Source organism: Podarcis liolepis (assembly GCF_965112155.1).
Source record: "Podarcis liolepis genome assembly, chromosome: 2".
In the NCBI taxonomy this organism is placed as follows: domain Eukaryota; kingdom Metazoa; phylum Chordata; class Lepidosauria; order Squamata; family Lacertidae; genus Podarcis; species Podarcis liolepis.
The window spans coordinates 51,350,524-51,378,475 of record NC_139555.1 but is presented as its reverse complement, the minus strand read 5'-3'; the positions used below and the strand labels follow the sequence as shown (position 1 = coordinate 51,378,475).

Genomic DNA, 27,952 nt, shown 5'->3' with positions numbered 1-27,952 from the left:
CTCACTTGGTTTCCTCAAGCTCCAGGAAGAGGATTGGAGCTCAAAAACAGAGGGAAACTGTAGGTATCTGGAGCCGAAGTTGTAAAATAGCACAATATGTGAATCTGTGTCTTCTACACCATGTAATATGTAATGGAAGAAACTGTAATTTACCATTTCCATGTATTTCAGTACATGTGTGCATTTTAAGTACCATTTTCTTAAATGTAAGGTCTCCTAGAACAACTGGTTCCTACTTATAATAAACGATGTTTACTAAACTTCAGGGCTAGTCATGACAACATCTGTGCTTGCTGATCAATTACAATCTACTTGAGGGCCATGTCAACAGCATCTAATGGTTTCTTTGACCTCGGAAGCACAATATTCAACACAATATTCCCTCTGCATGTGCAGAATTTTGAGAACGATGTCATGTAATTCCCAGCAACTCCATCGCATTGAGGGAATTGTGAAACCCCTACTCAGCAAAGATGACTGACCCATCAATGGCAATTTCCACATGAAAACACTATCTAGCACATGTACTGTATAATAAATGGCTAGGTGATGATACGGGGCTCTTCATCCCAAGACTTTGCACATGCTTTTATAGGCACTGTAGGTGCTCAATAATTGCTAATATCAAAACAGAAGGGCAGCAGATTCAAAATGGGAGATGATGTGACGGATGGCGGTAAGTGCAGGTCTCCCTCTTCACCAAACAGTGTCACCCTTTAGCTATTCTTGGATGTTTAGCAGCAGAAAATTAAAAACAGCTCCAGCTGGTCACAGCTAGCTTTGAGAATTAATAGCTTTATTACCAACACATTTCAATGCACACATTCTCAAAATGAGACAATATATATTTTAAGAAAAGTTTGTTTGGTTCCAAGCCCGAAAGCTGTTGATTGTGGGGTGATTTGAATCTCAGTAAGCAGGAATCAAATTCCATTACGCTCAAGCCAAATTTATGTACAAATACAAGTCAGCACTGCTGACCAAAACCCACAGGCAACAAGTACAACAAGGTGTTCAGGACGCAAATGCAGGTGCTCACCATGGTAACATTTTTATTAGATTATTTACATCGTAGTGGTTTCCCCCAAAAAGAAAACCCTTTTAGGTAGAAGAATCAGGTCCCCCCATGTAAAAAATATTGTAGATTTATGCCAAGGAAGAGAAAGAAAAAGTTGGTTTTGTTTGGGTTAGGGAAAGAGAAAAATAAAGAAAAGTGACACTTTCTTGCCACAAAAGGAGCAGGACATCCTTGCAACACTGCACGAGGTAAATATTGCACTTTTGTAAAATTACAGCAGCGCTTGGTAGCAGTCAAGACCAGACTGGCACACAAAGAAAGATAAGCACACACAAACTTGCATCAGTATTAAAATTAGCAACTCTTGTTTGATTTCTTGGCCAAGGATGAAGACAATTAGATGTACTACTGGCTGACTTATAAGGAGATTGAGCTGCATGTGGGTGTGTCCACAACATACACAAGCCTGTGCACAATGCAAACTATCAAAAATTTGCGACATAAAGTTAGAACAGAAACTGGCTATCGGGTTTGGAGAAAATTAGGATCTTTGAGTTTTCAGAACACAACCCATTCATTCACAGGCTCTGTTCCAGTTTCTCTCTGTCTCACCTGACAGTATCTCAAAACACAATTATTTAGAACAGGACGGTAACCCCATGGTTTCTGGGTGCACATTTTCTAGCCTCTAAAATATCCAGAATCCGGAGTCTCTTAAACAAGACAGTGAAACTGCAGCCTGGCAGCAGCCGATGCATTTGCTAGACTTCTGTTTCCATTCCATCAAGTTAACTCTGAGAACAGAAATCACATTAACAGCAACATGGCTTTATAGGAAGACAGGGAAAGAAAAGCATTATTTCCTATACAGAGCTAGTGCTGGAAAAGTCCTGAGTGATACACAAAAAGGAACACTGGAGCATTTTGCCAACCTAAGTGCTTTGAGACGGCACAATGAACTGTGAAGACTTTGTTTGAATGAAGTACCAATGAACTGTGAAGACTTTGTTTGAATGAAGTACCAAATTTAAGCATTTACCACAAACAGCTGACCCAGATGGAGGATTGTGTGAATTGCACTGTGCAAAGCATCAAGACTTCAATATAGATTTAATGTCTAGGGAAATGCAAATTGGTGAAACTGATAAAAGCCTTGACATTTCCTGAAATATGTATTTTAATAGTGAAATGGGGAGTGGGCAAGGTGTGAGGGGAAAGTAACACATCTTTGGTTTAAAAACAGCCTTTGGAAGACTTAAAGATAATGACATGCTGATTATCTTCAGCATTTCAAATGTATCACATTCTATTCTGCTGTATGGGGCTCCTCTTACCTGAATCATTCTGGCTTGCTACAAACTCAAAAGTAGCAGCAAAGGGACACACACTGGCCAAAATTATGGTTTAGGCCAACATCATGTTCTCAAATCACAGCACACCCAATAGTTTATACAGTAGACCTTAAAAAACAAAAACTAAAAGCTAGCAATTGATGTCCTATGAAACTCAAATGAGATGATGCAAAACAAGATGCCTTTAACCTTAGGCCAGTTGTAAACTTGCTGCTACAAGGCATTTGCACTTTTCTTCTATTTAATATATTGGAAAGAGCAGCCATTAGCTCTTGCCATAACCTGAGCACAAGCTTTGCCTTCTGGACCAATTGGGCTGGGGAGAGAAATGGAGGCAGGAGAGACAGAACTCCCTGTTGATGAACACAGGGAAAAGAAACCCATTGCCTCACAACGGAAGAGGAGGGGAAAGTGAAGAGCAAAGGCCAGACCTTTATGTTACCCACCATTTTAGGATCTGAACGGTGTGGGCCTCTGCACGGCTTATTAATTGGGGCAGGTGTGCGAAGTTAAACATCCCAAAACTGGGCAGCAATTTCCACAGCTGACCATGTATATGCAGCCTTCGCAACTGTTGAATTGCACTCTAAGTTGGATCATAAGCTTCTCATTGCCTTTTTGGTCAGCCTTTGACTCGGGACAGATTTGATTTAAACACTCCACTTGTATGTTTCAGGCTGTGGTAACTTTGAGAAAGGGCAGAAATTGTGTCACACGTTACCAGGGTGGTGTGCTGGGTCACTTCAAAACAAGCTGAGGAATTGATGAGTTTCAATGGGACGGCCTAGATTCTAGGCCCTAGGAGGAGAGGAGAAGGAGCTCTTTGTTTAACTGACAAAGATGGAGGCCACAATAAAAGCTAACAATTCCTTGTTGTCTTTTGTAAGCTGTGAAGTTGAACTCCCAGTGCTTCAAGGCAGTAAATGGTTCGACCATTAAGACTAAAAGGCTAAGTGAGATCCACTGATAGACATAGCAAGTTGGGCCTAACAGGAGAACTAGTTAGAAAATGAAACAGGCAAGTTTATCAGCAGCACTTAACAGCCATCAACAATCTTTTAGGTCACCAACATTCATCCCTTCAACAGATAGTTAATAGAGAAAACTGCCCAAGATCTGGGCAATGGGATCAGCAAGCAGTGTGAACTCTGCACACAACCCCACTAGCTCTACTTTCCGAAGCTCATCCACAACTCTCCAAGTGCAACTGGTCAGCACCAGCCAGGGCCACATGAATGGGAAGCTGTCTCATCTCTAGGGGAACAGACCTCAGGCCACATTGGTTGTCTCAGACAAAAGAGGAAATCAGAGTTGGTGCATGAGAAAAGGGAGCCCTGACAGTCCTTTGGGTCAACTTCTCTGTGGACAAAGGTAGGGATTGCCTTTCTGTCCACTAATCCAAGGGTTATGAAGCCTCTGCAGAACTGAATGGGACAAATTTGGCAGGCTTGTTTGGCGACCTTGAAGGCTGACCATCGGTCTCATCACTGAGTTTGAAGAACATTTCTTGCTCTCGCTTCTTCTGATTCAGTTCATCTTCCAAAGCCTGAAATGCGAAGAGAAATGAGCTCAGATGGAGAAATGCTTCAAGCTGTAATCACTTCACTGTTCTCAGCCACCTGGATTCCTGTCAGTTTACATCAGGGATGGGGAAAACTTTCTGGCCAGGAGGGGCAAAAGGTCTTAATCTCTCAAGACCTGGCAGACATCATAGTGATGTCAAATGATGCTGCACTTTGATGTCCCTGTTTAATAGCCATTTGCAAACATCCCCATGCTGCTCCTTACACCTCTGAAAATCTGATGTTTAAAGAGCAGGACAGGACTGTTTACAAATGGCAATTCAAAAGCCCTTTTCCTCATTATTCCTTAACCCTCATTACTCCTTAACCCTCTGAAAATTGGGGCTGCCCCATGCTACTCTTTGAATCTCCAATTTGGGGGGGTTCAAAGAGCAGCATTAGAAGTGAAGAGTTTCCATGGAATGGAAGCCACTTCCCCCTTCTTAAGCAAGGCATGCAGCCATGCACCCATCAGGTATGATGTCAGGTGGAGGGTGAGTGCAGCTTCCCAAAAATGATCTGGCAGGCCAAGTTTGGCCCATGGGGTGGAGGTTCCCCCAACCCTGGCTTATGTACATGAGTTGTCAAAAATGAAACAAAATTAGATGAAATTAGAGGGGGAGAGAACCAAATCCAAAAACCTAAACTTGCAACATTTCAGAAATAGGTTGTCCTAATTCAACCCTCCTCCAAATCCAAATGGTTTATTTATTTCATCGCAGTTCTGAATAGCTTCTTAGGAAGCATCTCAGACAATAACAACATATAAAGCACTTTCAAATATAAAAACAATTTTAAATCCAATAAAAATACAGACTGGAATAAAAATTACTGCTAGCATTTCAATGAACACAAAGTATTCCCCCTGCCCCGAGTATTTGATTTGGCAAATTGATCTGAAAGTCAAAAGTTCAATACTGAACCTTTGATTTCCACACACCCCCCCCCCCAAATGCTAATGATGTTTGAAGTTTTATTCCAACTTTCTTTAGCTGTCACCTTTTTTCGTGGCCTCAGCTTATCCCGCCAGTCCTTCAAGTTCTGATTGTGGTTTTCATCCAGAGCTTTCAGTTTCTGGGTCTCATGTTCAACCAAGAGATGGCACTTCTCATTCTATACAGATTTAAAACATCAGAAGAAAAACAAATGAGGGAAGCTCTGCAGAGCAAAAAGGTCAGTATCAAACCCAGCATCCCTGCTGACTTGATTTATAAACCCAACATGACTTTCCAAGACCAGGAAAGAACAAGATTTACTTCAAAAGCAACAAAATCCCAACTCATTCTATGCTCATTCCAGAAAACTTTTGCATCCACTCAATTTGGAGCTCATGAATGTCATGGTTAGAGGCTGCTCAGCCACAAACCCCATTGAGAGGCTCTGGAAAATTCACTCTCTCCGTGTCTATCATACCTCACATGGTTGCAGTGAGGATTAAATGAGATAGCCTCCATATATATACCATCTTTATGGAAAGATAGGATGCAAAATGTCACGACATGCCAGAAGCAAAAACAAGAAATACTGAAGCACATTTTCCACTTCTGGGTGGGTTTTGTTGTCAGGTAGGATGAACCAACTTTTCAGAATGGATGGCAGATTTTTCTCTATGAGCCAAACTAGTGGCATGCCACACCCCGCCCAAGCATACGTAAAGCTGAGCCGGTGTTAAGTTACCTGTAACTGTTGGAGTTCATTCATGTTGCTCTCACACTGGGCACTCATATCCTTCGCCTGCATCTCATGTTTCTGCTGCTGCTGCAGTCGCTCAGCTTTCTGCCTTTTTTCCTCCTGCTGTGCAAACTGAAACAGAAGGGAGCAACCCAACATCACCATCGTTCACTGTGGTTTTAAATCACCAGGCTATGTTCACAGGAATTTTAAACATGGCTCCCTACATTTTTTATATATATACCAGGAGCTAGAATGCTGCACAACGAAGACATGGAGGGTCACAAATGTGAGAACAATTTATTTTCAGGGGGAAATGCCCCCTCTCAGCTTCTGCGCTAGGAGTAGGACCCTCAAATACATGTACTCCTTTGATATCTGTTGGTGTGAGCACAATATGATCTGATTCCACGGCACCTTGTATTGGTTGCACCACAGGTGCCAGAGCAACGCAGGGGGCATAGCTATGACCTTCCCACCCTTCCATGAAACCATTAACAGGTGTTGCAGGAAGGTTTCTTGAGCTACCCACTGTCTGAAACCTTCTGGCAGTATTAACTTGTGCTTTATATAGCACTGGAGCTTAAAACGTCAGTGATATCAGATGGAACTGAGCAAATATCTGTCAGCAGCCTGGACTAGTGGCTTCTGGAAGTACATGCTGTTGAACAAGGGACCCTCCATGTATAGTCTACAATCCTCCTTTCCACATTGGGTGAAAGATTCCTGTATTGCAGGGAGTTGGACTAGACGATCCTCGTCATCCCTTCCAACTCTGCAATTCTATGATTAACAGTCGTCGCTTGCAGGAATCCAAATGCAGTGTCACTGCCTCTCAGCCTAACCTACCTCACAGGTTTGTTGTGGCGGTTAACTAATGAGTGGGGGGGGGGGCGGAAATTGTGTGTGCTACCTTGACCTCATTGGAGATCCATCTATAGATGGATGGATGGATGAATGAATGAATGAATGAATGCAAGCGCCACAAATCGAATCCTTCCGTCAAGGGTTCTAGTGCTATCCTTCACCTGTTTTATCTTCTCCCTCTGTTCTGAGGCGCTTCCACTGGAGCTGATATGGAGGCTCTTCTTATACATGGCCATGCGGGTCTTCCCTTCGCTCCTCTGAATTTTGGGGAGACGGCCTTTCTCTTGCTGCTGCCGAATTTTCAGCTGCTCCATCATTCGCTGGTTATACCGTTGCATTTGCTCACGCTCCTGGAATAGCAACGGCAGCCCAGGGTTGGGGGGGTAAGTCAATACAATAAATGTTGCAAGTTTAGAGTCAAAGCGAATGGTGACATTGGATATTTGCCCAGGGTAATATTCAACAGACCACAAAGGGGACAGACAAAGATAGTGCAGGTTTAGTTTAAGGAAAACAAAGCCACTTCTATGAAGATTCACCATGGCTTACTCCAGGGGCTCAGTCAGATAAAAGCTGATGGAAATGCAACAGACACTATGGCAAGAATATTTTGACATTGGTCCTATTGAAGCACACTCACTCACTCACTCACTCACTCACTCACTCACTCACTCACTCACACAAACAAACCAATTGCATGAGAGAGAGGCTGTGCTGGCCTGGGTTGATGACAGTTGTAGTCCAAAACATTTGAGGGCACCAAAATGGTGAAGGCTGGCCTAAAGTAAGTGGTGGACTCTTCTTCATTGGAGGTTTGTAAACAGAGGTTGGATTGTCATCTGTCGGGGATTTTTCAGCTGCGATTCCTGCATTGCTGGGAGTTGGTCTACATCAGTGTTTCCTAGTCTTGGGTCTTTAGCTGTTCTTGGACTACAACTCCCATCATCTCTAGCTAGCCAGACCAGTGGTCAGGGATTATGGGAATTGTAGTCAGAAAACAGCTGGAGACCCAAGGTTGGGAAACACTGATCTAGATGATCCTTTGGGTTCCATTCAACTCTACAATTCTATGAGTCTATAAGCACAAAACTGTACTCCTATAACTGACCACCGTTATTCCATCTCCAGACTTTCCACGTTTGACTGCACTGACTATGGTTAAATATACGCAGTACTCACACCCAATGCAAGCAAGCAACAGGGAGGCCATTTTCTGTAAATCTGCTGAGGTCAATTCTTTCACAGCAACTCCACACCTTGCTCATCCGTAGGAAGCATTAGAGTCATTAAAGAAAATAAATCAGACTGAAACTCTGCTACCTTCTCGTGTTTCCGGAGCAGTTCATGCCTCTGGAGGAAATACTGGTCTTTCAGCTGTTGCTTAATAAGCTGGTGTTTCTCCTGTAGGTGGTGCTCTTCCAGATCCCAGATGGTAGCTTCCCGATCTGAGAAATAGGTATAAAATGGCATATGGTCATTACACACTTTACCACCGGGGGGGGGGGGGGGAATAGGCAAAGAAGTTATGAATCACATGCGATTCCAGGAGGTAAAGGCACTTCCCAATGGTGGCTGGTGCCCATGGGGAGCAGTAGGGCAGAAGGCAGCAAGACCCACAGCAAATGAAGCTAGAGCCAAAGACATGCAGAGCAGGCCAAGCAATTCTAGTTGTATTCCCATCCTCCTCCCTGCCAAATTCTACAACGGCAACACTGATACTGAGGAGGAAGATGACTGGCAATGCCACTTCCTGGACTGGTTGCCAGCGAGAAGGCAAGAAGGTGGAGGCTGGTTGAGGGTCAAATAAGGTGGGCAGAGCTATTCCCCACTCGCCCTAATGGACCATCCTCCACTGGAGAATCCAGTCACTTCCCTTTCCAAGCACAACCACCACCTCAGCCTAACCAAATACTCAAGGCAAAACTGTAGGATAAGCTGACCAAGGAAGGGAGAGGATAGTATGCAAGAAAGAGAAAAAGAAGCACAGACTAGCAGGGCGGTCTAGCTTTTCATACCAAGTGGGCCACAAGATTACTATGGAACCCATAGACTGCACACTGCCTTGTCACATGGGGGGAGGCCAACATTTGGTGTCCCCCACCTCCTCAAAGCTGGGAAAGTGCTAGCCAGGTTTTGGTAAGGAGGTAGGAGGACTCCAAGACCCTGCCAGAGCCCTCACGTCTCCTTCCGAAAGCCCAGCACATCACTTGCCTAGCTTTGGGAAGGCAACGTGAAGGCAGCATGAAGGCTGCCTGAGAGCCACCCAAAAAGGCATCGTGGGCAGCATGAGGCCCTTGGATCGCATGTTGGACCACCCTGGACTTAATGAAGTCTGACCCCAGGCTCAGTCATTGTCCCTTTACGTCATTTATACTCCTGTAACTCCTTGTGCTGCCAGGTCTATACTTGAGGGGTGAGATGATAATAAAGACAGGAATTTCTTTGGGCAGTAGGTGCAGAAGGCATGAAAGAAGGATGCGGAAGGGGCAGAAAGGCGGCTAGAGAATCCTTGCAGTTAAGGGAAAAGGGCTATACCCTCTTTCCCCCTTCCAAGGCTGTATTGTGGCTATAAGCTATTGGGAAAAACTGCAACTTGAGACTGATTGGCTACCCTTTCCAAATTACATCGTTCGTTAATATTACTACTATTGAACGCTTTGACAGAACGTGGAATGCTTTTTGCTACTGTCTTTGGCGCTATCTTACCTGCTCACTTATAGTTATGTCAATAACTCTCCTTGGAGGAAACTCACCCCACCTGGTGTCTTGAGGGTGTTTTGAATCCCATCCCCATCAGCCCCAGCATGCCTGACTAATGGGAGCTGTAGTCCATCAACATCTGGAGGGCACCAAGTTAGAGAAATCTCCTCCCCACTTTTTTTTTGGGGGGGGGGGCGACGACACCCTCTCACCTCTCATAAGCTGTTGTTTTTTGTTGAGGCACTCTCGCTCCTTGTCACAGATCTCCTTCCGATTTTGGGTGGTGATATTCTTCATGGCTTGTTCCAGATCCTCAGCCTGTTTGGCTTCAAACTCTTGCTCCTGGAAGAAAGGAGACAGTAGCAAAAGAGATGCTCTTATTGGTATGATGCCTAAAACTTTTCTTATGAGTGGAAGCAGGATGGGTGGTATGATTCTGCTTCCTCATCCTGATAACTGGGAGGCAAGGAATCAAATGTGTCCATATGGTTCTTGGCCCCACCACAGACTTAACATCTCTAGAGCTTACCATGACTTGCTTTCTCTGGGCAAACTCCTCCATCTTTGTTTTCATGGTCCCCTTGCGCTGTTGTCGTGGAAGCTTCTCAATGTCACTCTTGAGCTTGAAACGAAAGACACCAACAAAAGTTCTTACTGGTCCAATTTCCTAACAAGTCTGAGCAAAAGTGATTTATCACGTTGGCCGTGTCACCTGATGGTTTGGCTTTCAATTCTCCCGTTTTATGCTGACATTATGCTATCACTTTGATTTGCTTTCATTTCACCCTCACCTATTTTTCTGTTAGTGTTTCTTAAGTCTCTTGTTTCTGGGTGGTGGTGGTTCTTACTTTTACATTCTTCCCTGGCAGAATAGTTACATACAAGTGAATTTAGAAAAAGGGTAGGGAAGCCTCAGGGCCCAGGGACAGAATGTGACCCTTTGGCCTCTACCTGGCCCTCAGGAATGTCTAGGTCACGCTCCCTGCCCTGGCTGCACCCCTACCCACCTCCTCAAGTGCTTTTGCCTGGATGGAATGTGCCCCTGAGCTGTGACAATGGAGGATGGGCAGGTGTCTGTCTGTGTGCATTTGCATAGCTTCTGTTTTGCTGTTCACTCTCCTCCCTTTCTTCAGCACCCCTAAATCTTGGAGCTCTGCCCTCAGCTTCCCTTCCCTTCCACAGCTTGTCTGTGACATGAGAGCGCCTCAGCCAATGACAGCAGGACGACTGAGGGGGCTTTCAGATAGGCCAGTGCCAACAAATAAATCTAAGATTTCCCTGTGCAAGATTTTGGCCCAACGTCAACTCTTACCTCCTTCTTCCTTTGCTTCAGCTGCTCCTGAAATTTAACAAGATCTCGTTCCTGCTCAGCGCGGATACGCTTGGACTCTTCACGGCGCCGCAGCGTGTGGTCCTGCTCCATCTTTTCAATTTGCTGCTTCTGCTGACGTTCCAGATTTTCCAGTTCGGTGTCATAGAATTTCTTCTTTGTCTGTACGAGACCAAAGAGGACATTCAGGCTTCCTTATACATAGTTGAGAGATTTGACTACGTTAGTATTTTTCATCATTTAATTAATAAAGCAAAGTGCAAAGGCACAACTTAAAATGAATCCACCTTAAAACTTTTTTGAACATATCCAAATCTTGTTGCATCTCTGAGCATTAGCAGTTCTAAATACTGAAGGCACATTGTCTGGGGACAGTGTGTCCCTGGGAGTCTCTCTTCCCATATGAGCACCTCACACATCAACAGCGTTTCAGGCAGGGGGCTTTCCCAGACCTACCTGGAGATGTTGGAGATTGAACCTAGGACATTCTGCATGCAAAGCAAATCATCTACCACCTGGCTATGGTCCTTTCCCCCCATATATGGAATAAAACTGGTGAGAGACCATGACAGGGCCCTTTCGGTAGTGGCCTCTGTCCTATGGAACTCATAAGCCTAGGGAAGCTTGCCTCACTATTCTGAAACCAGAATAACAAACCAGAGTTTCTAAATCACCGGTCTACATCTTGTGGGTCGGATCCCACTAGTGGTTCGTGAGCTGATCCAAGGAGGTTTGCAACAGGATCACTGCCACCATGAAAATATATTAAGAAAAGATTAAGAAATGAGTCCCCAAATGCATCTTTGGGTTAAATGGCAGGTCTGAAAAAAGCTGAAGATACCTGTTCTAAAGAAGAAGCAAAGGATTAAAAATATGTTTTATGAGATGGCATTGCAATTTTTAAAAAATTAAGTTCATACACTGAAGGTTTTGTGAACATTATTTGTAAAAAGGCTAATTTGTGAGAAATGTGAGTTGCTTTAATTGCTTCCATTGTTGATATTGTTTCTTTGCATGCCATATTTTTAATATATATATATATTACTCTGTGTAAGCTACCTCACAGAAACGGAAGAGAATAGTAAACAAGCTGCAGTAGCCTTCTAGTTCCCCCACATATATACGGCAGGGAGCAGACTAGGAGCTGGATGTGTGTGTGACAATGTTCTTTCCTGCCACACACCTGGATCTCCTGAGCAGCACCGCCTTCTGACACATTAAGCAGCAGAGATGCCTGGAGGGCATGAGCTGGAGCAAGCAGATGAGATGGCTGCATCTGCTTACAGGCTGTGGCTGAAGCAGAACAGGAAAGAATGCTCGCCCGCCTTTTCCTCACAGAAGGAGAAATATCTGCCAGCAACAGGACTGAAATCAGCGCGCAGGATTTCGGCAGAGTTTTACAAGAATATTTGGGCTAAACCAACTCAGTGAGAGGGTGGCTGAAGAAACGCCCAATAATGGAACAGTCTGCATGTGCAAACTCGACACTACTCCCTCTGGTTCAGAGAATACTTCCCCACCCCCGCCCCACTTTCCATACCACAGTGCCTGTGTAGCTATTGCACTTCCTCCAAAACCATTCACACCTTCAGAAAGCCTTCTTCCCAAGAGAGATCTTAACTTACATAAGGGTGAGAAATGGAAACATTTTCCAAACATACTGAGGCTTAAGCACAGCAGAGTCCTAACGAAAATGCATTGTGTGGGTCGCATAGTTAACTGCTGCAGACAGAGCTACTGACATACTGAACTCCACTTTAAAGGAAGGCTGGGAAGGAACCAAGTCACACCACTTGTCACTCTAGCTCAGTATTGGCTACATGGACTAGCAGGGTCTCTCTGGGGTTTGACAGGGGCCACTGTCTGACGTTCCCTTAAACAGAGCACAGTACATGACATTGCTAGAGATACCTTGTGTGTGGGATTTTGTCAGGGGCCCAGCTCAGCCCTGTAAAAAGTTTACCTGTGGTCTCCTAAGGTCAGTCTCAGTCAATCTACTGGCACAGATCCTTGAAAGCCTAATAACCTTTTGCAACCCCCGTTGTACACCCCTTGCCATTTTTTTAACTGTATGCCGTGGGGGCTGGGAAGGGAAAGGAAGGAGGAGCTGGCTTTAGCAATACTTAAAATATGGAACAAGCACACATGTTGCAGAAAACTCAGGACTCCAGCCCCCAAATATGTGCCCTCGCTTTTAAGCTGAAATGAAAATGTGGAATACCTGCATGAGAGAGTTTGGGAAATTGTTAGGCATATGAGGATACGTATATGGGGAGTGCCACAATAGCTGTGAATGTGTTGCGTTGCAGTTTCAGCAAGTGCCTCGTTATTTTTGATTCAGCAAGATTTCCAGAAAATTTGAAGGCATACAGGAATAAGCTGAAACTGTTCCTCAATTAAAAATATGACAATCTTGCATTGTCTCCTTATCCTGTCAGGTTTCACACACAGGAAGAAACACGCACTTTGAAGCATCCAACCTATGCTAAGCTATTCTTTGCAGGAATGCCATAACATGGCTTCAGAGATGTTACTTTTCTTCTTGGCCAGATTTAAAATCAACACTGAACTGACAGAAAGAGAAAGAACACCACATCAACAAGTTCTGCTGAAAGACTCCAGAATATGTAAAAGTACTCATGTATTTATTGGGGGGGGGAGGGGAATAGCCTGAAGAAAATGTCACCTTTTTTTAAAAAAGGGGGCGGCGGAATATATTTGAAACTGAGAAAGATTCACATAGGGTTTTAAGGCCTATTGTTTTGTTTCCACAACATTTCTTTTTGACCCCTCAAAAGCTGGGCCATTGCAGCAGACCTCTCCAGCATCCAAGGTGACCACTTTTCTTGTTGAACTGCTGCAAAGAAAAGGCCTTGCGCCACAAGAGCAGCACCAGAACACAGCCAACGCCAGACCGGATGGAAATGTCCATTTACAATGGCCCTTCCCCTCGCCACATAGCCCCAGCACATGGAGGGAAAAGCTAATGATTCCATCAACATGCCTCCAGTTTCATTCCTAGTGGCTAGCCTTCTGCCTAGTCTGGCTAACAGGCTATACAATATATTCCTTGTGAGTGGCGTGTTTCTCCTCTCCCCACTGCTTCCCACCAGCATGCGGCCCGATATCTTTGAATAAGAGAGAGAGGAATTTGGCTTCTCTTTGCCACGTACGTGCATTTCCTGCTCAAAGCGCTTCAGCATTTGCTCCAACTGCAGGTGATGCTTGCTGGTCAGCTGGGTCTGGTTCCGGTGCTCCTCTTTCTGAAGCAGACGCAGCTCCCGCAACTCCTGGCGCCTGTGGGATTAAAGTGGAGAAGAAGTTCAGGAACGGAGGACCAGTTCTCCCTGTACTGCCAGGGCAGGCAGTCTCTGGAAGCTAAAAAAAGGGAGGGGGAGACAAGGAGCACAATCCATACTAAAATAACCCCAGTGACTGAGTGTTCCTAGTGTCAGAATCGTTGCTTCAAGGAGTTGCTGCCTCCTTGTGTCACAGCCACACTTCTCACCACTTGTCCCTTTCAGGCAGGATATTGAGAAGGGGCTGCTTTCCTGTCCGCTGGCCTTGAATTATTCACCTTCCTTGTACAGACACTTTGAATAAATAGACGTACAATATGGCCCCACAATGAACTATGAGGAAGAATACCTCACTGACTGAAGCTCAGTGGGCTCAGACAAATGCTACAAGCTATAGTTGTGGGTCTCCCCTGATTATTTTTAAGTCAAGGATTAGAAAGTTGGTGTCACCTGTCAGATTTTGTTTAGGTTGTAGACCTATCAACAAGGTAAGGCTTTCGAAAAGTATGCTTTTGCAGCTCTGTGAAGAGAAGTACCTGAATTTGCTGTTAGACACTTATCAGAAACTGCTGTACTTCTACAGTGAAGTCCCTATTGATCCCCTAGTTCAGGAAAGGAGATGGGAAGAGAAGAAGGGAGGGAGGGAGGGAGGGAGGGAGGGAGGGAGGGAGGGAGGGAGGGAGGGAGAAAGAAAGAAAGAAAGAAAGAAAGAAAGAAAGAAAGAAAGAAAGAAAGAAAGAAAGAGTCCTGAACTCATAGGTCAGTATTTATATTGATTTTATGCCAAAAAACAACTATGTTGTGGGCTCTGGACCACAGACCAGAGCAGTATAAAGGCTGTTCACTGTCTGGCACCAAGCTATATGGCAGTGCTGCTGCCAGGTTTTTGGTCCACATCATCCTTGATGAGCACCTTGACTGCTCATGTCCACCATTTGCCATGTCAGAGAGGAAACCTATGAATTTGAAGACAGTCACTTCACTAAGCAGGAGAACCACCAGAAGTGGCACTTAAAAGCAACAGAACAAAAACAGGTCTAGCTTCACAAACACTTCTAACAAGCTGCTATATACATCATATAGCAACAACCTTAATTTGTGCAAACAGATAGGCTCTGGAAATGGCCATAACTCCCTGTTACTCATAAGGAGATCATGCTTTTACAGATCTGCAGCATTCATGCTATATTTTTAACTGCCCAAAATATATTGTGTGATGAGTCCCCTGGTTCCCTACCACTTCATACAACTCTATGGGGAAAGTGAAAAGCATAGAGAAAACTATATTCTTAGAAAGCCTGGTGTGCCCATATCTCCACCCCAAACAAAAATCCCCTGATTTTCAGCTTGCCTGAGGAATCTCATCTCTTCATCTTTCTTCTCATCCTCACTGATGATTTTTGAGGTAGTGACGCTCACTTCTACTCCATCCACAACAAATCTCCTGGTCCGTTTCAGTGTCATCTTCTGCAATTTTGCATCCTATGTAATCAATCGAATGTTTATTATGGTGAACCAACCATTAAAGAAAATTACACACACACACACACACACACACACACCACAGCCTAACAAGAACAAAGGTGACTAAAGTTGGGAACTAACAATCACAGGGGGACTAGGATATATTACAACATTCAGATTTATCACCACCTGCCCAATAATGGTTTTATCAGACTCTTCAAGGAAGATAACTCAGGAGAGACTTTAAGAATCAGCTATCTCATGTAGGAGTAAATTTTGTGTCCTGACCCCTTGATAGAATCAGTTCGTTGGAGAATGTTAGAGAGACATCTTGCTCAAAGGTTTGCTGAGTGAAGCCTGGTTTCCATGCTACACAAAACCCACTTGTTGAGCCCAAATTCTTACCTTAAGAGAGAGGGACCCGCTGCCTCTGTTCAGGGACAGGTCGGTAGACAAGGAGATACTGAGGTCCATGCTCTCTGAGGCAGAGGTGCTACCTGAATCAGAGTCCTGCTTGGAGCTGCCATCCTCAAACTGAGAGGAAGAACTCAAACTCCCATTGGGGAGCTTTTCTTCAACCGGCGTCTCAAGGAGGCTGCTCTCTGGCCGGCTTCCCACATTGGAATCATCTTTGCTTACTGGCTCAGTGTCCTTATTTTGGTAGACAAGACTGCTGTTCTCGACTGGCTTAACGTTCTTGTTGAGTTGCAGCAACTGGGGGCTGGTGTCTGGCTTTTCTTTGGCACTGGCTTCATCTGTGCAATCCGCAATTCCAGACAAGTTTGTACTGCTGTTGTGTTTGCCTGGCTTTTCGTCGCTAGCCACTTCCTTTGAAACCTTGTTGCCCTTCCCATTTATGGCTTCAGTGACTTGCTGTAGAGGCAACATGGGTCCATTGGCCACAAGTGACAAGCCGTTTTCTGGAGACTTCTCTTTTTGCAAACTTAGCTGGCTTGGCACAGAAGAGTCCCTCTTATTAGCATCAAGGGGCTGAGTAAAGAAAAGGGAAAAAGAAAGGTCATAAATTTTGACTTCGTTCTCCTTAAAAAACTTAACTGAGAAGTCAAATACCGAACATATGCATTGAGAAATGTACTGGGTTTTTTTTTTTTTTAAAGAAACAAGACTAAAATGTCCTCTGCCTCTGAATATTTGTAGTGTAAGGAGACCATTGAAACCTTGAACTAGCAGATCTTTTGTCTTCTACTTTTTGTTTTATTTCAAATAATTGATTTAAACAATACCGTATTTTTTGCTCTATAAGACGCACCAGACCATAAGACACACCTAGTTTTTGGAGGAGGAAAACAAGAAACAATAATATTCTGAATCTCAGAAGCCAGAACAGCAAGAGGGATCACTGCGCAGCGATCCCTCTTGCTGTTCTGGCTTCTGGGATAGCTGCGCAGCCTGCATTCGCTCCATAAGACGCACACACATTTCCCCTTATTTTTTGGGAGGGAAAAAGTGAGTCTTATAGAGCAAAAAATACTGTATATTATATGCTATCCTTCACCAGAGCGGAACTGGTTGCAGAGCAGTTTACATAATTAAAAAGCTAGAAGATAAAAACTCATGAATAAAACTGGCAGAAAAAACAAGTACTATCAACAAGCTCTGAAAATTTGTCATGAGTGTCGTCTCTTAGGAAACTCTTTCCTGCTGGATTCTCTGGGAGCTCTTTAAGCAACACTTGAAGACTTCTACTCTCCCCCTTACATCTTGGGGGTTGAGTGGAAGGAGGAGTGAAGAAGACCTGCCCGCAATTCTTGACACTGAGTCCTCAGCCTCCACAGATGAGGACCCCCTCAGGGACAGCAGTTGTGTTGCTCTTCCCACTTCTAAAGGTAGTTCCAGAGTTGGGAGGGAGAAGGAAACACACAGCCACTTGTCCTCAACGCCCCCACCTCCCTTGAGGAGCCAGGCTTGCATTTCCTAATTGAAGCTTCAGTCAGAGAGGAAGCACTCCTTAACTTCTTTCTCAGGACTGGCACCAGGTGCTTGAGTTTAAGGGAACAATGGGTTGGGGTACAGATGTAGGACACAGAGCAGTGACTCTGCTCCGACAACTAGAGCTTCCATGAGAAGACTTTTCGGTTTGTTTTCATGAATGTTGAAAACGCACCTCTCTTGGCGATTTCAACTACCCCCTTGAAACTTTGTCTATTTTCTGTCCAAGTCCTAGACAATCGAAGGAAGTCTGCAAAAACTCCAAAGTCTGGTTTGTCAAGCTCCAGGGAACGGCGTTGTGCCTGAAGCAGTTTCATCATTTTCTCCACAGAAAAGTTCCATGTAGGATAAGGAACATGCCCCCCACATCCCTTGCCCTGGGACAGAACAGACCTCTTTTAGATTGGAACCCTGGCATCAGCCATCAACAACATATTTAATCTTGCCAGTTGTTTCTGACCTGCTTCCATGAATGAACGAACAAACACACACACACACACACACACACACACACACACACACACAGAAATACAGAAATACAACTTCTCCTATAGCCTCCTATTTGCACCCAGCCCAATACCACTGCAGCCCAATACCAGCCACCAGGATCCAGGGCATAGAACACATTTTTAGTCCCAAGTGGCACAGGGAGATTTTCCTTGGGGCAAAGGAGGCAGCGGACAACATCTTCTCATGTGGCCGTTTTAGCCATATAGTGAGTGTTACACATGAAGAGACACATTCAGCATTAACTTAGGAGACTTCTCTCACAAGAGGAAAGCGAAGGGACTGGCTTTCTGCCCATCACATTGTTTCCAGGGCTTGTTGGCTGCTGCGTGAGGAGGAATCGCTCCCCAACCAAGGAGGCATTTTTCCTGTCCACCTGCATGAGAAACAACAAAGTGGCTCCCCACCCCCATCCCGAGAAAAACACAGTCAATGCAGAGGTCAAAGGTGGTCCTCAGTTGACTTTTCTGTATCTAGCTAGCTTTCGTTGTGAAAGCTTTTTGAAAAATATAAGCATTTTGTGTATTCCCGCAGGTGTTGGGGTTTGCCTTCCTTCTTAAAAAGATGCATTTCCTTCATGCAGCAGGATAGATAGAATGAAAGACGACAGAAAGAACGAAACTTACAGATGCACATTCTGGTGAGTCATCCTCTTCTCCTTCCTCTCTATTGTCTTCAATTTCCTCCATCACTTCAGCCTTTGCCTCAGCCACAAGCTCACGTAGGGCTCTGTTAGTAGTGACCTTGCTGACAAAAGGATGCTGAAAACCAAGAACGTGTGACCATATTGGAATGAATAATCCTGCAACCCAAGTCATGCACTTTCAGCTGCTCCCCTCACCCTGCCCAAATTCATTCATGCAAGTAGACTCACAAGCAATGTAATCTCTCATACAAGTGCTATGGGCAGTCTGCATCCTCTCTAGCTTTGAAATGGACATGCTAAACCACAGGCAGTATTCTTGGGAGCAAAACAGTCTCTCCAGAAAGCAATAAAGGGACCAGAAGGGCATTTTGTAATGCAATTCGACCCCTGCATGTATTGTGAGGGCTCAGCTAAGTTTGTGGCACAGTTGTGTTTAGATAGTTGGAGAAAACTACTACCCAAGTAGAAAAAAATGCAAAGATGTGGAATACTTGTCTCTGTGGGGAACAATTCTCTATTTTTCCCTCGCAGGTGAAACTATGGGGGAAGAGTTTCAAAACACCTTGATTAAAACTGAGCAGGATTGCAGTGAGGCAGACAAAAATGTATCCTCATGGGTCACATCCAATCCATGGAGCAGCAATTGGCTGTAAGTCCTGGAAGACCTGCTCCCTCCCAGCCTTGCAGGTCTTTTCCCACATGACCAGGGAGGGCGAGGCCCTGACTGACTCCAGCTACAAAAGCTGAGGCTGGTGAACAGAATCTTGGCCTGGGGTATTTGTATAGGGTGGGTTTTTTTTGCGGGGGGCTGTTGCTGTTAATTTTTTTTGTATCTTTATTTTGTATCTTACGATCTATGTGGAAATTGTTCAGTTTGGTTGTGCACTTTTGTTGCTTTGTGTTTATGACTACTTTTGTTATGTTTGTAGCTATGCAATTTTTTAAAAATATGTTGTAAGCTTCCTTGAGCATGGTGTTAACTTTGGAAAGGCAGCATACAAATAAACTGATTGATTTGACTGAAAGCTGTACTGTGACACTTTGAAGAGTCATAGCATCTCCCAAAGAACCATGGGAACTGTAGTTTGTTAAGAGTCCTGAAAGTTATTAAGAGATCCCTGTTCCTATCTCAGAGCTGCAATTCAGAGAGTAGATAAACATCAACCCATCTTCCCAGGGAGCTCTGAGAGGTGAGTAGTGCTCTCCTAACAACTTTCAGCACCCTTAACAAACTTCACTTCACAGGATCCTTTGGGAAAGCATGACTGCTTAAAGTGGCATGATACTGCTCTAAATGGGCTGTGCAGAAGGGCCTTCGATATTAATGTTCTTGAACATGGAAGTTGTTACAGCTTGATAGCCATAAGCCCCCAGACCCCATTACAATGCTTACACAAGAACAGTGTTCCCATGAGCAACTCAAGCAGCTGAAAGGAACGTGTGACCTGGTCCTTATGAGCCCCATGTGCTCTGTACCAAGATGGCTTGCATAAATACAAACATACCTGGCGACAGTGCAAAAACCCACTATACAAACTAAGGAGAATATTTACTCTCATTCGACTTTAATCTTGCCGTCACAGAGGAAAAGGCACATTGCAGGCCTACACTGCACAGGTTATGAGGCTGCTGTAATTGCCATATGAGGCTGCATTGTCCTTAACACTAACCTGGGAGGAAGCACCACTGAACTCCACGAGGCTCATTTCAGAGGAGATATTCATAGGACTGCACTGTTAATGTATGACACATGTGCTCCATGAGCATCCCCAATTCCCATTATGCTTTCTGTTCTTCCTCCTGGAGAGGAATAAACTCCAGACTTGGACCTCCATGTGCAGCAGACAAGTCACCTGTGCCATTACATGCATAGTGCAGAGATGTGTGTGCACATCTACTTCCTAGCACCACAGAAAGAGGGTCATCCAACCAAGTAAGCATGCGAACTGGCCCCAAACTTCATTAAGAAATCGTCCCCTGGTTGACAATACAGTACTGCCAATTTCCTCTCTGTTTCATGGAGTCAATACTCAGAACTCTTCCAACAACCCACATTAGATGCAGACTCCCTCTCCTCCAACTATTGATTAGACAACTTTTCCTTTTTAACCAAAGGCTCATAGTAAAGCATAACCATTTGGACAGAAACTGAAAAAATACACACAAATGCTATGCATGGTTCTAAAGTGGCCAAGGAGAATTTTCCAAAATAAAGAAGTATCTAGGAATGGTGGCTGCTGTATGAGTGTTGCTAGAAAATTACATTCACCTTTTTTACACTGGAGTCAAGTAAGAGGGTGGGTAGGTGGAAGCAACTGGAAGGCCCAGTAAAAGTAAGGGGCGGCTGAGCAGTCAGCACTGGCAGTCAAATTTGCACTGCTATACCTTCTAATAGTGGTATAGTTTGTGTCCAGTTAGGAGCCACAATTACAGCAGACAGGCTCAACTTTTCTATGCATCAGCACACCAAAAACAAGTTTGCACTACGTGGGCTACCAACCTGCAAGCAGCTGCTCATGTATGTATCTATTTTATGCATTTATTGACTGGGGATCCTGCACTTACCTCCAGCAATTGTGCCGCAGTTGGACGTGTCTCGGGGTTCTTATCAAGCGCAGTCTTCAGGAAGTCATTAAATTCTGGAGACCTTTATGCACAAAGAAACAAACAGAGTTGGCTAGAACTTCAGAAGGGAGGAAATGGTTCCAAGCACCCCACAGCCCACATCAATTATATTCCCAGGATTATCGCCACAAATTATTGTTCACTTAGCCCTAATGGGTTGAAAGGAAGAGCTACTGAGACAAAGCAGCACAAACATACTAAAAACAATAACATTTTCTGAATACGCAGAAATGTTGCCTGGTTAATTACAGATTTAGCACTTCCCTTTAAAGCTCCGGAGCAACAGCTGTTCAGAAGCAAGTTACATGCTGTCACTCTATTTCTCAATTCATGCCAAAAAGCCCAAATGTTAGCAAGCTCACATGAGGACAATTGTACGCTTGAGCTCGTGTTAATACAAAGCCTTCTGTCAGGCAAGCGATAATAACATCGTCCTGCCCCCCCGCTTTCCCATCCAATGTTGTCTTCTATGTAAAGCCAGGACAAAGAACTTGTTGGCAGTTTCTACACACGACTGCAGAAACTGTGTCACAAGCAAGTTTATCCATGGAAGCTACCACCCAGTGATTTTCATTGAATGTGATCCTGTATAATTTGGATTGCGGAGCATAGGGAGAAAAAGCTTCAGGGCTGTTCACTCCTCTCTTTAAAAACCAGAAGGTCTGGCTAGGTATTTACTCCAATGCAGCATCTATACACTTGGAGAACGCACAGAAAATACTCTAAAGGAGTGAAAGGGCAAAGATGTATAGGCCAGATGTGTGTAGAGAACTGAAAATTGGCCTGTAAGGGGTGGGAATTGGGCCAGATCCAGTTTCACACCCATGGCCGACTCTGACCAGTGGTGGCTCTCAGGTTGCAACCCAAAACATCAAGGAGGCACCAGGTTGGGGAAGACTGGTGCTATTATATGCTAAGTTTGCATGGCACCCTTCCTCTGAAGAGCTCAGAGTGGCATACATTGGGTTATCTCCCCACATCCTCATGAAAGCACTTCATGGAAATAGGGTAGGTTGAAAAATTGGTTGTGCCTAAGGTTATTCAGTGAGCACATGGACAAGTGGGGGTTTGTACAGAAGAAATTAGTCCTTGTTATTATCATGATCTAGACAAAGGTGACCCGCAGTTGTTTGGGTAAACAGAGACCAACCAACCAACAGACAGACTCCCTCTCACACACCCAGAAGTGCAAATGCACTATAAAAAAAAATCTTCTCACCACTTTGAGGGATAGTTAAGAGTGGGAGGATCAGATTTGGCTATTTTCAGCAGGACCCTCATGGGATTGAGTTCATGATGAGGAGGCTCTATCTGGGCCATTTCTATTAGAGTTATGCCCAAGGACCAGATGTCAGCTTTGTAGTCGTAGGGGGTGTCTTTCATGGTCTCGCACATCACCACTTCAGGAGCCATCCTAAAAAGAAAGTAACAAAGAATAGGGTGCTCTGCTACCAACATATTACCATTGATCAGTGGTTTTGAAGAACACCTCCCCACACCAGCTAATCTATATATTTAATCAGTTATTAGCCTGGAGTCAGTTGTAAGCATCAGAAATATGACTCTGCAGCTAGTTCTTGAATAAATTGGGGGGAAGCCTCTTCTACTGCCCTTGGCATGATCTATCCAGAGTTAAGCACTTATAGGTCACACTGATTTTTACAGGAGAGTTGAGCACTCGTGTAATTCTCCCATTGCAATAAATGGGGCGTGGAAATGGTTAAATCTATCAGCTAAAGACAGTATCCAGTTCACCCGCCCCCCTCTGGCAACCACCATTCATCTCTCCATTCTCAACAGGCTGCAGCGACAGAAAACCAGCAGGCCAATGACATCTGGCCTGGATGTTGCTTTAGATGGCAAATTAATGCTCACTGATTGCATCCCCTTAGCAACATGGCTGATCTAGAGATTAAATTCCTAGAGTGAATCACTGCTCTCATATACTTGGAACTGCTTCAGAAAAAGGACATTCCACCAAATGCTAGGAAGTAAAAGAGAGGGGCAGGGAGAGAGAATGGCCTAGATTCATCAACATTTCATTCCAGTTATGGGACTTGTAGCATTTTCACTGATGTCACATAGAACAATACTTAAAAGCTGCCTTTCATCTAGGTTTGCAGCCTCTTGCATATTTGCATAGACTCATATAATTGGAGAGTTGGAAGGGACCCCAAGAATCATCTAGTCCAACCCCCAGCAATGCAGGACACTCAACATAGTTTCCCCCCTGTGCAAGTTTGTTGATGTACTCCTTGTGCTCCCCTATGCTTGAAGCACTTTGTAGTGAGGAGGGTCCAGGGAGGAGGCAGGCAGGGCTCAACTCAACAGGAGGGAATCTTGGCGGGCAAAGCAGGGCATGTGCCCCTAGCCAGCCAACTGGCCGGTTCCTGCCTTCTGAGCCCAAATGTGGCAACCACTGGCCCAGCCTGTCTCCCATCAACCTCCAAGGCTAGCAGACATGTGCACTCTAATGAATCTCTTATGATTCAATTCATTAAAATACACACAAAGATGTAATTGCACAGCACTGAGAGTAAAACAGAGATCCTCAACCTTCTTGAGCCCAGGGGCAGCTTTGGAAACCTAAGAAACCATTACGAGCACCACAAAATATCTGTTTTGCAGAAGAAAAACATGTCATACTTAGGCACACACCACTGAAAAGAGGCAGAACACCGACAATGCTCCCCCTCCCAAAAAACAAAAACAAATGAAATACAGGCAAAAAAGATTTCAATTTTTAAAAAAGGCTAGGAGGGGCTGGGGACCTTGGCAGGTGTCTGATGGTGCTGGGGTGCCCATAGGTGCCATTTGGGGGACCCCAGGAGTAAAACACCAAGCACACGGCATATACACATGGCCACACATTCTCTGACACACTTCCACTCGTGTGGATAGTTTACAATTCAGCCAAGAGGCAGGTAGCACCTTCATTCTTGAGCTGGAATATATATGCCCTTATTTGGTGGTAGCCTTTTCAAGCATCTTGCTAATCTGAATTCATTTACTCACCAGTATGGTGTCCCAATGAAGGAATCCCGTCTTTGCAAAGTCTTCATGTTTTTGGCAGATACTCCAAAATCCGCTGAAAAGAGTTTGATCATGTTAAATCCTCTGATACCGGCTGCAAGTTGCTTGTGTGCCTTAAGCAGCTCAAGCAAAGAGCTACCTTCTGTCACCAAGAGATTCTCTGAAAACAATCAACGATTATCGAAGTGGCCAGGACAATGCCTAGGCTAAGGTTCTGACACAGTGCAAGGGCTTATCCACACTCCCTCTTGTCTCCCCGGGAAAGGAGTGTGGGGAAACCACTCAGACTTGTGCTTTCTAGGCACGGGATAAGCAGAAGTGTGGACAAACTCTAGGACTACTTGTAGCTGGACACATTTTTCATCAGCAGATGAAACTGGAAAGCGATTTCAACAAACAGAGGAGTTCTAGGTGACCACAACACATGCATAATAATCACATGGAGCAAAATCCATCTCACATAGACAAAAGAGACTGTCCCAATGAGGGTCAGAAGTTTAAATACTGTACCAGATTTTTGTTAACTGTGCCCCACAAAAGCCAAGGTAATTGTATTTATTTATTTTATTCTGCCATATAAATAACAGGGGATGCTAACGGAAGCCCTTTCATTTCCCATCAGGTTAGTGGAGCATTTTGCTTTATTTTAACAGTTAAGTAGTTGGATACCTCAGCAAAATCCTAACAAGCCATCAATTGTTTTCTCCTGCTTCCTGCTGTTGTCTGCAGTTCTATTTTGTGTTAAGGGTTATTCTTCCTCCTCTTTCTAGAAAATTTCCACTGAAAAGGTGATGAAGTGTAGGAAACGTCACCCTGTCCTTGCTAACAAACTACACCCTCTCCAGCTTGCACAGAAAACATGCCAATTCCTGTGGCAGACATAAATTTATACACAATCCCATATAGAATGAAAAAAGTTGCATTTATCAGTCTCCCCTTTAAATTCTGCAGATGATGACCCCAGATTTGTTGTTGGTTTTTTGTTTTGCTTTAAGTCTTTCTGGACCCAATACAACCTATCCCCATTCTGAAGAACATCCATTCCGGTGGGTACTATCATTCAAAGAGGCGGAACTGGCATAATTTTAGCTCAGCAAGTCTGAGCAGGAGCCAAAGGGAAGGCCAAAGTTCAAAGTATGCTAACATCTCTGTGTAGCTCAGTCAGTAGAGCATGAGTTTCAGCCCCACGTTGGGTGAAATATTCCTGCATTGCAGGACTAGATGATCTTTGTGTTCATTTCCTACTCTACGATTCTGTGATTCTAATAAAAACCTTCTCAGAAGGGGATCATCACAGCCAGCATCAGCAAAAGAGGCCAACTTCTGATACAGAAACTGAACTTTGCTCCCATGCCAGGAAGATCACTTCAGGCTTCTTGCAGCATATTACCATAGCAAGCAACTGCTTTCTTGATGTCCCTCTGCCTGCCTGCATCAAACTGATTTTGCATGCAGAGGATTTATGTCCACATCCAGAGTTAATCAGCACAATCCCATTTATAAAGGAGGGTCTTTGAAAAGTGTACCGTGCAAAGTAACTTCATCACAGTTTTTAGAACCCTACGAATTCTAGGGTGAAGAGAGAAAAATATTCTAATTAAGGTGAAAAGAATAACCCTCAGCACCTCTCCATTCACAGATTTAGCTGATGTCAACACTGACTGATTCTAGGTTATAAATACGTTTCTGGAAACTCAAAGGTTTGCAAAAGTACAAAAATAATAGGAAAACCCTCTCTAAGGGGCATCCCTCAAGAGTCAAGACAGTCCAAAGAGGAATATGAACAGATATTAAATCACAACTGGTTATTCTGAGGGTGGGATAAATTGAATGTAATTGAATAGAATTTGCAGCACTCCACACTGCAAAAATTTGTTTGAGACCAGTTAACATTGTTTCTGCTTTTTGTCGTGTCTAATTCTATGCACAGTTACCTGGGAGTAAGTCTCAGTGAATGTACTGAGACTGACTTCTAAGTAAATACACTGTATGAGATCTTCTTGAGAGAGGGTTGAAAATCCCTGCTTGGCCAGGAAGCTTACTGGGTTGCTTTCAGTAGGTCTCTGTCTCTCTGCTCAAATGACCCCTCAGGGATGCTGCAAGGCTACAACGTGGCTCCCAGCTGCTCAGAGGAAAAGGGTGGAAAGAAAACAAACCTAACAAATGATTATTCTACAGCAGCCAAGCATGCATAATTTTCTCAGGTGGTCACACAACAGCTCTTACAGTTGCTGTTTTTGAAATGATAAATAACAACAACAACAACAACAACAACAACGCTGCACCACTGTTTTCAGCCACTCATCTCACTGTGTGCAGGAAGCAGCTTTGCACCCATCTTACACAAGGGCTAACTAGTTTGCCTCACCAAGCTTGATGTCTCCATCCAGGGTCAGCAGCACGTTGCCTGCCTTCAGGTCCCGATGGATTATCTTCTTGCTGTGGAGGTAGTCTAGGGCTTCTAGCATCTGGCGGCAGATCACTTGGATCTGGGGTTCGGTCAAGCCTCGATCCAGTTCTATAAAACAGAGGCAATCGGAAAATGCCCCTAAATTTAGCTTCAAGGAACAAGGTTGACTTTTGCCCTGGGTTTGAATTAACAACTGTATAGACATCAGGGGTGAGCAACCTTTTTCCTGCCAAAGGCGACATTCCCTCAGATTTAAAAAAGAAAAAGGAAACAGCAGTGGATTATTCTGAGGTGCAAAATATCTGCCAGCTTTGGTTATGAACTGAAAGGGGGAAACCATTGCAGAGCTTATTCTGAAGTTAAACTTTTCACTGATTAATTTGTATATGCAACATATCAAAGCTCATAGCCCTAACACATAACCACTAGGCTGAGAGTAAAATACGACAAACATACGATATTTAATCTTGCTCTACTAGAACACAGTGAATGTAGATGAGGCGTTTCAAGACAATTGTTTCTGTTCATGAGCAATACGCCTTTGCTTTGGACATTGGGAGAGCCGTATTTGTTTCAGTGGGTGGTTTCTCTTTCACCTACTTTGATTACGGAAATAGTGATTTTAGGCCAGGTATGGAGACCTGTGACCCCCCAGATTTTGCTGGACCACATGCTAGATGGGGGCAATGGGAGTTTGAGCCCAAGAACACCTGCGGGGCCACTGGCTCCCCATCCCAGATGTAGGTGGACCCTGAGGGAAAAAGAAAACAGGGCTGGCATTCCCTCAGATATGTGGGTAGAATTCAATGTAGCGGTAAGGAGATCATTTTTTCAGGGCAAGCATTTTTGCTCCTATGCTTCTTCCGAAGGGTGAAATTCAATTAAGTTTTACTCAGGGTATGTCCCTTAATTTCCATGTAAGACTGCTGTGAGTAAGACAGAGTTGAATACCACTGAAGATACCCAAAGCTGTCTAAGAGAATTTGCAGGATGCCAATCCTCTGCATCCCAACTGTCTGTGTGGTTAGCTGTGACGGAGGGAAATTCATAACAAATACAAAATGCACACTTGGAATTCATTCACCACAGTGAGAATCAACCCCCCCCCCCCCAATGACTGGTCATGAATTTAATGTCCCAGCCCTTCTTTCCTGAAAACCACAGGCTGGGAGTTTAGACTTGTGACCTCTGCACATTGCCTCCTATAAGAGTATGTAGCTTCACCACCTGCTGCCTGGAGCATAGATGCCAGACATGATCTAGGCCTTTGAAATATAGCTCAGTTCCCCCTCCCCTCCTGCTCCCCCATTTTCCTCTAAAAGCAAATCCCCAAACCTGGAGGGTACCTGTGAAATGAGATATACTTTGCCTGGTTAAACAGGAGACTCAGATCCTGAGAAACTGAAAGCTCCCTTTCTCCCCCTTCCAGGAAGATTGGCAAACTCACACAACCCCCTGCCATAGCTACTGTTCTTGAAAACTCAGCCAGAGCAAATCTAGGCTATGTCCCATTGCTAT

The 27,952-nt window shown here is 44.3% G+C and overlaps 1 protein-coding gene across 3 annotated transcripts in view; it reads right to left on the bottom strand.

Annotated features, from left to right (window-relative positions):
• Positions 1–775: 775 nt before the first annotated feature.
• Positions 776–27,952, bottom strand: part of STK10 (serine/threonine kinase 10) — a 63,234-nt gene continuing 36,057 nt past the window's right edge. For all 3 annotated transcript variants that reach the window (XM_083489663.1, XM_083489665.1, XM_083489664.1), the window contains 16 exons: positions 26,393–26,542; positions 24,007–24,079; positions 22,211–22,405; positions 20,932–21,013; positions 18,347–18,481; positions 15,669–16,253; positions 15,151–15,281; positions 13,674–13,797; positions 10,483–10,662; positions 9,700–9,792; positions 9,383–9,512; positions 7,791–7,915; positions 6,632–6,820; positions 5,610–5,735; positions 4,932–5,045; positions 776–3,916 (listed from right to left, as the gene is read on the bottom strand). In XM_083489663.1, coding sequence (XP_083345789.1) covers positions 3,776–3,916; positions 4,932–5,045; positions 5,610–5,735; positions 6,632–6,820; positions 7,791–7,915; positions 9,383–9,512; positions 9,700–9,792; positions 10,483–10,662; positions 13,674–13,797; positions 15,151–15,281; positions 15,669–16,253; positions 18,347–18,481; positions 20,932–21,013; positions 22,211–22,405; positions 24,007–24,079; positions 26,393–26,542 — 2,573 coding nt within the window. In that variant the 3' untranslated portion in view covers positions 776–3,775. The remainder of the gene's footprint in view (positions 3,917–4,931; positions 5,046–5,609; positions 5,736–6,631; positions 6,821–7,790; positions 7,916–9,382; positions 9,513–9,699; positions 9,793–10,482; positions 10,663–13,673; positions 13,798–15,150; positions 15,282–15,668; positions 16,254–18,346; positions 18,482–20,931; positions 21,014–22,210; positions 22,406–24,006; positions 24,080–26,392; positions 26,543–27,952) is intronic.